This window comes from Porites lutea, chromosome 13 (assembly GCF_958299795.1).
Source record: "Porites lutea chromosome 13, jaPorLute2.1, whole genome shotgun sequence".
In the NCBI taxonomy this organism is placed as follows: Eukaryota; Metazoa; Cnidaria; class Anthozoa; order Scleractinia; family Poritidae; genus Porites; species Porites lutea.
Genome location: NC_133213.1, coordinates 1,642,714 through 1,656,322, shown reverse-complemented (window position 1 = coordinate 1,656,322; position 13,609 = coordinate 1,642,714). Strand labels below are relative to the sequence as shown.

Here is a 13,609-nt window from a genome sequence, read left to right as displayed (position 1 = left end):
CGCCGGCTGGAATCATGACGTCAAAATCAATGGCGCCATTTTTGTTGTCTGCGAATCAGGCACTCTTTTGAATTTTTTAATTTTTGTCATCATATTTTAGAAGTATTTTTCCACGAAAAGCAGTTTCGATGCTCATTCAAATAATGGAGAATAATGAAGATATCCTTCAAGCTCTACATGGCACGTTTGATAGAGAAAATATCACCTTTTGACAGCAAATTTTAGGCCACATTTTTAGACAATCGTGCTAACATTTACGGTTCTTTTGTAACAGAGTTCGAGAACATGTCGAATGCCGAAAAATTCTTAACACAAGATCTTGAGGATATGCTCTCGTATATTGCCAAGACAGGCAGAGTGTTGTAAGTATGTCCATTAAGCTTATATTTATACCTCTTAAACCTTCATTTGACATGGGCGCGTGTTTATGTCGTGTATTGTCGACTGAAGGTCGCCAAAGTTTCTTTTGTTACAGGATTTTTATCACCTTTGTGAAATTTATTTGACCTGGGAGGGATAATGTAATTTAAGTACATTAAAACTGAACTTGTATTGGAGTAAAAATTTCAATTTTTTTTTCGTTTATGATTAACCTTCGTGATCACCTCGCTTCAATCAATTTTGGCCAGCGGTCCTTGTGATGCATGATTGCGTAATATATTTTTTAGTGCTTTTCAACTTTTTATTTCACCCGTATTTGATATTTCTTTTAATTTTAATCGGTAAGATTTCTGTATAACCCCATACATTTTTAGGCATACATGTTTCGACTCTATTCATTTTAAACTATTTGTGAGATTAGATTAAACTCCCACCACTCTGGAAATTCCAGTTGAGGCTTATGATTTCCTTTATAAATTGTTGACCTTTTAAGATTCTTCTTCCCCTTAGTATTTTCAACCCTGACCCTCTGACGATGACCCTCTGTGAGGTGTGTGTGTGTAGGGGGGTATTTTCCTGAACGATACACTGAAAGATAATGTTGATAATTGTCTAGGTATTCCAGGTATTCCTTTAATTTTTCCCCAACTTTTTTTTGTGATAGGTTTCCATGGAATTCTTTAAAACCAGTGTTCCTTTTTAAACTAGACAAGGTAAGGTGTATAAAATTATACACACTTTTTCATACCCTCATTTTACCATCAAATAATATTATTTCAGATTCATGAGTTTAATGACTCTAGTTTATTTACATGACCTGATCTCTTTGGCATGTTCACCAGGTGATGCGGGAATTTTTTGAAAACAGTCCATCTAGGAATGCCACATCATCTGAGCCCACTGTTACCGCAGACTTTGAAGTGATGAGGCAGAGACTTTTAGACTGCTTGGATTCGTTTACCAGGTTACTGCAATTCGTATTTTATATGAATATTCCATGCGCTATAAAAATGTGTACAGTCGGCTCTGGGAGGAGGCCCAACTCCCTAGGATGTCTGTTTATATGTATAAGAGTTATGGATGAAATCCTTTCTCAGGTTTTAACCAGGTCAAGTATACCCCCATTGATTCTATTAATGAGTTGATTATTATTTTGAAAGATAAATCCTTTACAGTGGAACTTTGATATAGCAAGGGCCAAGGGACTAGCAAAAACTCTTTGATATAACAAGGTTTCATTATATTGAGGTTCTTTTCCATATATTTTACTATAACTGGGGCAAAAAATATTGTTCATTATACCAAGGACTTTGTTATATAGAGGTTCATTATATCATGGTTCTATTGTATATAATTGAGAGTCATATCTGCAGCTAGTGTCTAAGTGTCAATTCAAATCTGCATTCTTGAACATGTAATGAGCAGTGAATGTTTGCATAAGTCCACAACTTCTCTTTATACAGTCAGAATGAACGATCCTTGAATGGAAAAAAATTTTCATGAACCATTTATATCAAATTTAAGAAAAGTGAGGTGGAGGAAATCTCATAACTACCACTCTTGTGAGTAACTTTACTCTTCAATATGTATGCAGTGATGAATCTGAAATCTGCAGCTTCTAACATATTGAATATTTAAAAAAAATAATCATTAATTAGATAAAATTAATCCTTGTTGGGGGGGGGGTACACTTGACCTGGCTTCACTGTAAACTAATATATTATTCAATAGAGTGGTTTTCGTTTGAGTGTCGTAAAACCAAAACCAAAGTAATCACTCTGGCCAATCACATAGGACACAGACAATACATTGAACCAATCAAAACTCGAAGTAATTACATGTGGCTGACGCAAAGCGCGGGAAAATGCATGCGAGCGCGTCACAACTGGCTTTGGTTTTACTTCTGATTGGATGAAAAGGTGGCGCGAATCCTTTAAGCCAATCGCATCGTGTAGAAAGTGCAAAACCAATTACTTTTCGACACTCAAATGAAAACCGCTCTAAACTAACCCTTTTGCATTACTATGAAGGTTGAATACCAGTTTAACCAGAGAACAGAATGATTTTATCTACAGCATAAGCACCGTACACCACTGTCTTGTACTAGTGTACTACCTCAGTTTATGTTTGCAACAGTTAAGGCATAAAATTTCTCAGTTTTAAAAATTTTAAACATGGTAATTCTTTCTTGCTTTCCAGTGCTCCTTTCACCATTCAGAGACTTTGTGAACTAATGGTGGAGCCAAGAAAAAATTACAGTAATAGCGAAAAGTTCATGAGAGGAGTAGAAAAAGTAAGAGATATTCAGAGTTACAACAAACTTTGGACATTGTTTTTTAAGTCACTAGTGTGTAAAACTTAGAGTTGTCAAAAAGTTTTTAAGTAGCTGGATAATAATGAATAGTAGGTGGCTTTGGAACTCACACCAAAGGCTCAAGTTCTTGAGGGCAGAAGTACTAGGGGTATTTTGAAATTTAGAGTCTTGGAAATGGCATTTCCAGGGGTTTTCAAGAGGTATTTCCACCGTGGATGCCATGTTGTTTCGTCAGAATACACACAAGACTGGGAATAATGCCGTCGAAATGTCCCAGGCATTCCACAACATTGCATGATTTGAACGTTTCACAGATCTTAACCTGTTTAAATATGCATTCAATGTCGTTCAACACTTGGAAATGGATGCTTTATAATTTTATTCGATGGTGCTTATTTTGTGGTAGCAGCTATGGTAGAAGGAGATGAAAGCAGTCGGCTAAGGATGGCTAACTAGCCAGCGGTTGTGGCTGGCTACTGCCCCTTATTGACAGTCCAGCTGGTTACAACAAATTTTGGGCATTGCTTTTTAAGTCACTAGTGAGTAAAACTTCACAATAATTTTGTTGTTGTTTATAGAATGTTCTTGTGGTCAGTACCGTGGATATCAACAGAGATGATCTTGCTGAGTAAGTGACATTAGATCTCATTAGATACTAAAATTAATGTTAATTATGGTGATGGTAGTGATGGTGATGTTGTTGGTGAGAGTGATACTTTTGTGGTTGAAGATGATGATGAAGAATTGTAACTGCTGATCTAGCAGAAGATGTTTGCTGTTACATCTACATGTAATACAGTCAACTCTTGCCTTGGGGTCCCCTAGCTATAAAAGGCAAAAATCCTCTGAAAAATGAATTACAAACACTAACAGATTCTCGCTATTAATAACACTAACTCTCTACGGTAATGCAAGTTGACTGTATTAAGTGCTCAGCAAATGGCCTGAGAGGTACATGTACAGTTACACAATGTAACTTTTGCCCTGCTGACACCTTTCCATCACAGACACAATAACGATAAAGGACAGCAGCTTATCCCTTCCAAACTTATAGACATTTAAGTGAATAATATATCTCACTACAGTTGAAACTCCACTAATGGCCACATCTACACAACGGCCACCTCTCTACAATGGCCACTTTTTTTTGGCGAACAGTCCATACGTTGGCTGTTGTTTAAACGTCTCTACCTCGGCCACTTTGTTGTCCTCAAGGTGGCTGTAAGGGAGAGGTCCAACTGCATAAGAGACACTTTTTTAGGTTCTGTCAGCCAATTTCATTGATCTCACTCTTGTTATGACAGACACCAAGCAGAAAGGAAATTTTTCTCACACCCCAAAATTACAGACTCTGGCTATTGTGGACATGAACTTGTGCACACTAGATATTGGAAGTTGACTGTACAAAGTGGAGAAAACAATATTCTGATCACTTGGTATACCTGGTGCGTGAGTAAGGATTGAACTATCTGAAATTTTTTTTTCAGGATGACCTTGACAAACAATGTTGATGGACAACACATGTTGTCTAACCTGCCCAATGGTCCCGTTACAAATGGAATTATGACTTACGCGATCCCTTCTGAAGGGAACTCAGTGACTGATCATGGCTACAATGAACGTGTTTCTCATGTCACTCCTGATAGTGTGATATCTCAAGTCACACCAGACTCAAATGGATCCACACCTCTTAATGCTCATGAAAATGGACATGATCAACAAGAACATTATAACGAAAGTAGTTCATCTGCTACAGAATCCTCTCCTGTAGAAGAGTCTAATCTTCCTGAACAACAACTTAGTGAGGAAAAGTGTGAGAGAGACATGAACAAAGTTGAGGGAAATGTGCCCCAGGAAGAGAAGGCGCCAGAAATAGAAAATAAAGATCCTGGTTTGTGTCTGGATGCTCATGCCGAACAGAATAAGAAAAGTTCAGAGGAAGAGAAACCGGAGCTAGCTTCTGAGCAAAGTAAGAATTTTTGTGCAGATGTTGTTAGGTACACAAATCCATAATTCAAGCTTATGAATAAACCATACTGGAACGGTCAATATGAGGTGTTGCAGTCCTGACTCTTTCTTTTCCTTCTATCTCCTCCCCTCTAGTTGTTTTTCTTTTCTTGCGTCATTTTTTCTCTTCTTCTGCTGGGCATTTAGTAGGCTTTATTTCAGTAGGAAAAGTTTTTGAGAAAGCTTTAAGTATCTTAGAATTAGATGAAAAGAAATTTAGGTAGGAAGTGGATTAAGATTTTCATGGGAATTTTCAGATCAACATTGCATGGTTTCTTGCCTTTTTCTGTGGCATCCTTGACAGAATCATGCTCATTCTGGTATGGTTTGAAAGATCCCTTCACCCTGCACAAGTTAGCTGACAAAGTTGTCCTTGACCGTTAAAACTGATGACATCACAAGCAGTGGAAGGGACGTGGATCTGTAGTATGGAGTATGGGTTAACAGAGTTTTTGTTCCTTCATTTTCAGAAACAGAAGCAGTTAGTGAGCAGACAGCAGAACAAGCAGAGATCAAGGAAACAAGTCCATCACCTACAAGTGAAGAAGAAGAGCCAATGGATGAGAACTAACAGACCATTGTCATTAATTTAATGTGGAATATGGTCGTGTATTTTAGCAACTTATTCATTCTCCATTCTACCAGTATCCACATGTACAGGCTGTAGTAATGCCATGAGTTAGCTGGAAAAAGGAAGAATGCAAAACAACAGCTTACAACTGCTTTATCGTCCAACCAGTTTTTATTATTTTGGGTGACTTATTTGTTTGTTTGCTTTTTACATGACAGTGTTTAAAATGTCATATTACAGTCAAGCCAGGTCGAGCATACACCCCAAGTTGCCATTAATGAATTTATTATTTAAAAGTTGATTCTGGTAGTAGTTGTAGATTTCAGATTCATCTCTGCTTTCCTGCATGTTTGATGAGCAGTGAATTCACACGCAAGATAGCTATGAAATTTTTACCACGTCAGTTTTCTAAAATTTGATCTAAATGTCTTCAAAGCAGTTTTAACCATTGAAGATTTGTCAATCTGACCAATAATTACGTCATAAAAAATTTACTGCTCATTTTTCATGCAGGAGTGCAGATATGAATTTGATACTGGTTGAGGCAACGACCAACAGATTCATTTTTCAGATAAACGATTCATTTATGGAATCTATGGGCATATGCTTGACCTGGTGTGACTGTAGCTGAGACATTCTTTGTCATTGCAACGTGAAGGTGAACGAACTTTATCATGATACATGTGATCTCTTTAAAGTGCTTCTTGTTCACTTTGTTCGTATCATTCAGGAAGAGAACCTGATACAAATCTTTTTCAGAGTACATTAGCACCCCAAGAACTTGAACTCGGGTAACTCAATCTCCCTGCTAACTTGGTTATCTTGAATTCGAATGACTTGAATTTCCCTCTTGAATTAAATGTCCTTTTCGTTGATAAAAAATGTCACTAAAATTTACTCCAGTAATTCAAATTCTGGTTCTTGTATTAATGTAACTCCACTCGGATGCCATCCCATAAGCTCAGCCATTTGTATAATCAGTATAAAAAACACTTAAACTAACACTACAGCAATTTAATTTGAATTGGTGCAATGAACAGATCACTGTACTATACACTGAAGTGCTGAAAAATCAATAACTATGAGTTATTAACATGGGAAATTGAATATTCATTCAATGCTGATAGCTCAAACCCCCGCTAACTTGAACTGTTCTGAGTTTGAGTTACTGGGGTTCGACATTATTAATTTTGCAGTACCTGTCACCACATCTGGAAACAAAATGAAAAAAAAACAAAGGCAGCTAGAAGTACAAACAAAAGCATCACTTTCTTTAATTTTAGTTTTTTCAGTAAATTGTAGGGAGGTTAAAACAACCTCTACAAGAATAGACAAGATGAACTTTTTTTACCTTCTGTTAACTTTACTTATTTTTCATACACAGTTTTTTTTCTTCAGTTAGAGTTTTCATCTATGCCCTCATTTTTATTTTCTAATAAATAAGTAATAATTTACTGTATATTATCAAAATTTTAACTACTGACATAAAGGGAATCTTGTTTGAAAATATATTTTCTTGTTTTACTGTAGAAGTCTTCAACCTTTTTCCATCCATACTAAAATTATTTAAACTCTCTCAACTGAGAGAGTTGTATTGTAAATGACTATCATGCAAATCTTTCATCTTTGATTTCTCTCCTCTCCACATAAATAAATTCTTAAAGCTCTAAATTTCTTATTTTTTACCAATCCTTTGGGTTGCACCAGAACCAGGATGGCACATGAGATTTTCTTCATGCTAAGCTTCTTGTTTAGGCATTAAAGGATCCAACAAGAAAATATCCTAGACCCATCAACTTAGAAAATCTGTTGCATTCAAGGTGATTGCTCACTTAAACAGGGTACCCAAGTTTTATTCATGCATTGGGAACCCAAAGATAGTAGTAGGTGAAAGTGGTTGTGTCTGCCCTAAACTTGCTTGTTACACCTCCACTCTTATCTAACAGGTCATTTTTTCAAGCATTCATTTTCATATTTAATGAGACCTTTGCGTACAATAATGTATAAGAAGTCAAAACTGCAGTTTCAATCTTTGATCACTAATTTAGTCAACATTAAATCCTAAAAGAGTGACATCTCAGCAATTAAAGTCGGAGCTAACTGTCATGTAGAATAGTTATTGATGAAACTTCCAATAAAGAAGTAAATGAGTCAAGCATTTATTGTGGTTTTAGGCTGCCTGTTTCAAGGTTCAGGGAGTGGGGGGGGGGGGGGGGGCGGGGGAGGGCACCCTGGATTGCAAGTGTTGGGGTAGCCTGCTAACAAGCTCTTCTGGAGCACTCTGGCAACAGGGCGAAAAGGAGGGAGAGCTTGCAGTTACATCTCCTTCCCCCCTTCTGTCCCCCACCACCATATCGCCAGTAACCCCAGGAGAGCTTGCTTGCAGGCTAGTGTTGGGGTTAATAGAAAGATTTATGAAGGGTTAAATTTTCCATTCAGGGATTTTGTGGGGGTAGAAAAATTTGGCAGGTTTTTTTATCTCCTGATTTAAGTAGGGCTTTTGGGGGCATTCAAAACAATAATTGGAAGGTTGGTGGAAGTGTCCATGTATGCCAGCCACGTAGTTCTGCTAATAAAGTAAAAAAAAGCACATTACATTGTATCTCAAAATAAATATGCTCCACAAAGTGTCCTGGTGTGCTTCCAACGAGGCTTTATTTCATTTAGTTGATTTCTCATCCGTCGTTCTCATTACACACCAGGCTTTATTGTCACAGAAATGCCCTTTTGCCGTAGTGAATTCTCAGACTCGGAATTTTAGCATGGAATTGTTTTGTTTTTTTGTTTGTCTTTTTTGGGGGGGAAGAGGGGGTGCCTGGACTTGTAGGGATGACGCGCACGGGAAAATATGAACGTGTGGTATGGGAAAAGGGCCGACAATCTCGGAGCCTGGAGAAGAGGCTACAGGGAGGTGGGTAGTTCTGGGTGGAAGCCCAAGGGATTTTCTGTTTACTTTGATCTTTTCCCCCATTCTTCCCCAGCACTTGGAACCGCCCTTTGTTTCAGGTGTTCATATAGTAAGAACTAAATGAGTAATGTGAAGATTATTGAGTAGTTGTGATCTTTTCAGGCTTGATCATTTTGACTTGGGTTTAATTTGGGTAACCACAAGCACAAGGGGAAAAGATCGCCCCCTTTTTGATACCCGCAAAGCCTCATGGGATACTTAGGAAAGGTCTGGAGGTCGAGGCCTACAGCAAACAAGTTTGATCGTAAGTTGAGTGCATGATACAAAACAAGAGGTAAAATATAACTTCCTCCATCCTTTTTTTAATCGGAAGGAAGCATAACCTCAAGTCAAGCCAGTAAGGTAAGATTTTTAGACCTAGACTGACCAAAGCATTGACTGAAGTTCCAAGCTTGGCTTTAGTCCAAAGGCGATGTGCACACTATGTACGTAACCGGATATCGTTTTGTGCCGGCTTGTGTTTACACTTAAGGACGGTGATTTCGGGGCGATCTCTGCGACGGAGCAAAGCTCTGCGCCGATCTCTAAAGTGGAGAGTCACGTATCGGATAGGTTTTCATAACTATACCGTCACGAAGTTCGAAAATCTATCCGGTAGCCCAAGGCATGAAAATAGTTTCGACGCTTGTTTATTAACTTCAAATAATGATCCTTTTTTCCATCAGATCTGTAGTTGCTTCTTGCCATCTTATTCAAACGTAGCAAACAGTTGCAGTGATCACATTTTGAAATACCTTAAATATTTACTCAAATTTTGCTCCAACCACAAAAGATTAATTTACATAACGCAATCTGTAGTTTAATGTTTCTAGACTATGTCAGTTATCATCCTCTCCTTTCCAATTTCGCTAGTAAGGAATATCTTCGTTTCAGACCAGTGAAAGGTTTGCAAGATATTATAGAACTTAATGACAGATTTGCTTTTTCCTGCAGGCATAATTGTAAAGCATGGGTGGTAACCATAGCAACCTGCCTCCTAAACCACTGGGGTTTGAATACATGTGCATAGCGGTTCGTACAACTGACAGGCTTCGCATCATACTTGGTGGTGACCATGAGGCAGCCATCATACGTCAGATCATACAAGATACATGGCTCAAAGGTATACAAAAAGAAACATTTGAGCTTAATGGAGTTTTTGAGTTCAAGTTGAAGGGCAATCCATTTTCTCCTGCTTCTTCATCAAGTGATGCGGTGGCTTGTAGGAGAATGGCTGAGAGAATTTTGCACAGGCTCTACCGAGATGGATGGAAGCTTCAAATGTCAACTAATTTAACTCGCACAGGTGATTTGTCGTCTTGGATATTCAAGAAAGTTGCAGTTGCAGAATTATCTTCTCAGCCATTTCTCATAATTGGTCTCAGCAGCTGGGACAGTTTGATGGTACTCAATGCTCCAATGGATCTGCACCAAGTTCTCAAAGATGCCATAGAGAGATCATGGCCTAAAGGTATCCAAAAGTGGACGTATGAGAATGAAGTACTGTTAATCAAGCTAAAAGGTTACCCCTGGCGACCAGATGGTGAAGAGGCAGTTTATTCAAGAGCAGTGCTTCAAACTATTATCAGTGATCTAATACCCAGACAATGGAATTTATATGGCAACTCCAACATCAGAGGTGACAGCAACACTCTGTTCTTCGAACACAATCCAAGCATGGTACCAGGGCAGCCTCCTCCCGCACAGTTTATCATCAGCTTCAACAGTGATGACTTACTGAGGCTCATTGGAGCTCCAGACACCATGGTGTCGACTGTCCGAAGCACCATCCAGAGTTTTTGGCACAAGGGAATTAAGGAAGAAAAACGCTATGCAGAGAGTTGGCAGTTTAAGCTGAAGGGATATCCATGGTGGGCGTCAGGAGAGGAGGCAGTAGAATCACGATTTCTAGTCATGAAGCTGATGGAAGCTCTGTTACCATATGGATGGACCCCTGTTGCTGCCATTGATAGCTCAAGGAAAGACTCTGATAAGAGTTCTCTGCTCTTCAGATTAATGCAACCAAGGCAGGCACCCTTTTTCTGTATGAGTATGAATGAGTCAGACAAACTGCGACTGATCAATGCACCAGAAGATGTTACCAAGGTATGGTGTGACCCACCTACATTAGTAGATAATGGTAACAGTGCTCGACACTAATGCTAGTCCACTAGCCCAGGACTAGTGAAACTTTAGGCTGGGCTAGTAAAAATATGCTTCTACTAGCCCCTAGACCAGTTAAACAAGTTGACAAAATAGTTTTTCTACAACTCTTTTACTTGGGAAGTTCTTTTTCTAAAACGCTTTATCACTAGTTTGTTTGTTTGTTTGCTGTGGGAGCGTATATTTGGGCATCAATGTACTAGGCGTGTGTGAAGTTTTTTTATTTGGGTGTCACCCAAACAGAGTAATCAAGTTTGTTTGTTTTGATTCAAAGTTGCAATAGGCACACAATACATGCGAAAGTAAACAAGCCAAGTGACACAAATGTCTGCCGTGCACTGTCACAATGTTCACAGCATTTATCTTCGTTACAATGCACTGCCAGCAAATGTGCAATAGAAAACAAATTTTTTGTAAAAACAAAGGACACTGAGTGAAACAAATTATTGAATAATTTAAAAAGGGGAGGCTTGAAAGAGGATTTACGGTAGGCACCATGTGAAAGTACAGAACAACAAATTGCCTATTTTTCCACCTATCTAGATCTGCCAAGATGTCATTCAAACTCAGTATGTTCTTGGCGTTCAACGAGTGCAGACCTATGGCACTAGCCTGGAGTTCAAGCTGTCGGGTAATCCATGGAGCTCATTTATGGATGGTCATGATGGAATCCATGCCAGAAATTTGGTATGCCACTTAATTAGTGCCCTTTCAGGTCGAGGTTGGATGGCTGTGACTGCTGCTGATGTATCTGCAAAGTATGTCCATCAAGACAATGGTCCAGATTATCCTATTGATGTCGACAGCATCTTCTTCTTATATGATCCTTCAGCTGTAGCTGCTGCACCCACAGCTCCACCGCTGCAGCTACCATACCCTCAGTTGTATCCTCAACCATTCACACAGCCCTATCCTCAGCCCTTCCCACAGCCTTATCCTCCACCTCCAGCTTACGGCTTCGCTCAGCAGGGTGCTCCGCCCCCTTTTGATCCACCAGCCTATGGGGCCTTTTCTAATCAGTGATGTAATAATTTGTCCAAATTAGGTATATTACAGTGTTCTGAATGTAACAATCATGTGAGTTGATTAACTGTCAACTTTCCCTTAGACTGTGGCTGGTCCCCTGTCAAATTTGTAACCTGCACAATTGGCAGCAGGGATGAGGAATGATCACCCTGCATACCTCTGACAAGTCAGCTCTAAGACCATAAACTTCAATGCTGGGACATTAATAAGGGACTGTTTATTTATGTTTTTAGCAGAAAAAATAATACTCTACCACTTCACTCTTTGTGCCCTGACAATGTTCACATTTGAGCAGCATTTTCTAAAATGTTACAGCAGGCCAAACTGAAAATGGATTAGAACACAGTCTTACAGTGGCTTAACTCTATTGTTCAGTTTAACTAACCGACCTAAAGTGTCTTAACACATACCCATGAGAATAGAAGAGAATATGAATACTTGTTCTTATGCTTACGCTGACTTGTAAACTACTCTTTACTGGCCAAGTAACTACTGGTAGTTGAAATAGATAAATGTGTACACATCATCAAATTTGGATATATTATAGATTTATTTTGTTTGCAAATTCACGGTAAACCATGCTCTAAGTGCATGTATGTAATAGACCCTCGCTGCTATACAACAAAAAGCAGCATTAATTTAAGAACCTGTCTTCAAAAGGTTCTTTTTTCTAATGTCAAATGGAATTGAAACTACATATTTTATATTTAAGGTTCTCTATTTTTCTTGAAAATTATACTAGCAAGAATCGGTAAAAAGTAAAAATCTCCAGCAAATAAAACAAAGCAACAGTGATGGTCATGAGGCATAAATAACAACAGGAACTGAAAAATGATTAATCGTTGTTTTGCTAGTTCATGTTAGGGGTTGGAAAGGACATAGACATACATAATACATAATAGACATACATAATACAATTTTGGTTAGGACGTGTGAAGTGTCAGTCGTAATTTTTCAATAAATTTTTCTGACTGAATGACTGCTGTGTTTGTTTCTGGTCCAGTAACAAACTGTCTGGATTTTTTTTCCAGGTAAATCGTCGTTTTAGTAATAGACCAAAGGTTTTATTGGTCAAAAAGCTTGCAAATCACGAGCCAATATTAGTTTAATAAAAATTTCCCCGCCCACCCATTCCGTTAGTTTTTCAAGGGATCAACCCCCAGCTTACAGTGATTTTCTGCAGTCAAAAGCACAGGCCTTCCAGGTATGAGAATAAGAAAAATACGGTTCCAAACTTAAAGGAGCAAACTGGTGGTAGAAGATACAATCCAAAGAAAACGGTGATTTATTTATTTATTTGGTTTTTTTTAGAATCTTTTCAAACAGTGGAATCAAATCAAGGACGTTTTTCGTAAAAATATTCTTATAACTCTCAAAGAGTTTGGGTTGCCTGTGTCAAAAGAGAAAATTTGCTCGACGCTGATTGGTCGAGATACATTTGTTAGTTTGGCTGCTTGCAGAAAGACTTTTCATGATATTTTTGAGTTGAAAAACTGCCTAGCAACCTATGGAGCCCACCCTAACCAGTGCTAGCTTGGCGAGAAATGAAAGGACTTCCCGACCTAAGGTTTTTCTTGAACTCCGGTGACTGCTGACAGCAAGTTGATTTTCGACATCTTTATTAGTGGAGTTTATGGTGAAAAAACTCTTCTTCGTGCGATCGTATCTTCGCCATGCTATTGAAAACTTTTGAAAGAAAGAATGGAAAAACGTGAGTCCAATTACGCCTTCAAATGTGGTTGGACTTAAAACACATCAGAGAGGCTTGGCTATGGCTGGACAGGTAAGCTTTAAAGTTCTTTTTCAAAGGAAAATGAAATCTTTAAAACATGCACTTAAGCTTAAATGAAGTAAACAACACTGAAAAATTTTATAAAGCAATTCGTGTCTAGTTTCCATCCAAAAAGAGCTGAATTATTATAATTGTTTAAACTTGAGTTTAAGCGATTTTCAACGTTTTTCAAAAAGAAGATGCGTGGAAGCTTATAAGAGTGTCATTTATGCTGTAAGAAAGGGGTCTTTTTTCTTTTATGAAAACACTTGATTTCAGGCGGACTAGAACTTTTCGAAAGCTAAATTCAGCATAAATTCAAAGTGTCTTACGAAATCTGCTAGTAGAATGTCTTTGCGCGAGCATTCGAAAACACTCCTCTTCAGAGCGCTGTTTGTGACGAAATGGGTTTCCATAGTCATTGAAAGA

The 13,609-nt window shown here is 38.3% G+C and overlaps 2 protein-coding genes across 2 annotated transcripts; both read left to right on the top strand.

Annotated features, from left to right (window-relative positions):
* Window positions 1-22: 22 nt before the first annotated feature.
* Window positions 23-7,435, top strand: LOC140922799 (uncharacterized). Its single transcript, XM_073372822.1, has 8 exons — window positions 23-180; window positions 275-362; window positions 1,046-1,094; window positions 1,224-1,345; window positions 2,581-2,674; window positions 3,274-3,323; window positions 4,183-4,664; window positions 5,173-7,435. The coding sequence occupies exons 1-8, from the start codon at window positions 129-131 to the stop codon at window positions 5,271-5,273; spliced, it is 1,038 nt and encodes a 345-aa protein (XP_073228923.1). The 5' UTR covers window positions 23-128; the 3' UTR covers window positions 5,274-7,435.
* Window positions 7,436-9,178: 1,743 nt separating this feature from the next.
* Window positions 9,179-12,385, top strand: LOC140922798 (uncharacterized). The gene is made up of 2 exons (XM_073372820.1): window positions 9,179-10,326; window positions 10,927-12,385. Exons 1-2 carry the CDS (start codon window positions 9,190-9,192, stop codon window positions 11,404-11,406), a joined length of 1,617 nt encoding a protein of 538 aa, XP_073228921.1. The 5' UTR covers window positions 9,179-9,189; the 3' UTR covers window positions 11,407-12,385.
* The last annotated feature ends 1,224 nt before the right edge of the window (window positions 12,386-13,609 follow it).

Excerpts from the sequence above, each read along its gene's own strand:
- LOC140922799 (XM_073372822.1), top strand. The coding sequence starts at position 129 with ATGCTCATTCAAATAATGGAGAATAATGAAGATATCCTTCAAGCTCTA. Across the intron at positions 1,095-1,223 it reads TCCTTTTTAAACTAGACAAG|GTGATGCGGGAATTTTTTGA; the intron begins GTAAGGTGTATA and ends CATGTTCACCAG. Across the intron at positions 1,346-2,580 it reads TGCTTGGATTCGTTTACCAG|TGCTCCTTTCACCATTCAGA; the intron begins GTTACTGCAATT and ends CTTGCTTTCCAG.
- LOC140922798 (XM_073372820.1), top strand. The coding sequence starts at position 9,190 with ATGGGTGGTAACCATAGCAACCTGCCTCCTAAACCACTGGGGTTTGAA. Across the intron at positions 10,327-10,926 it reads CACCAGAAGATGTTACCAAG|ATCTGCCAAGATGTCATTCA; the intron begins GTATGGTGTGAC and ends CCACCTATCTAG.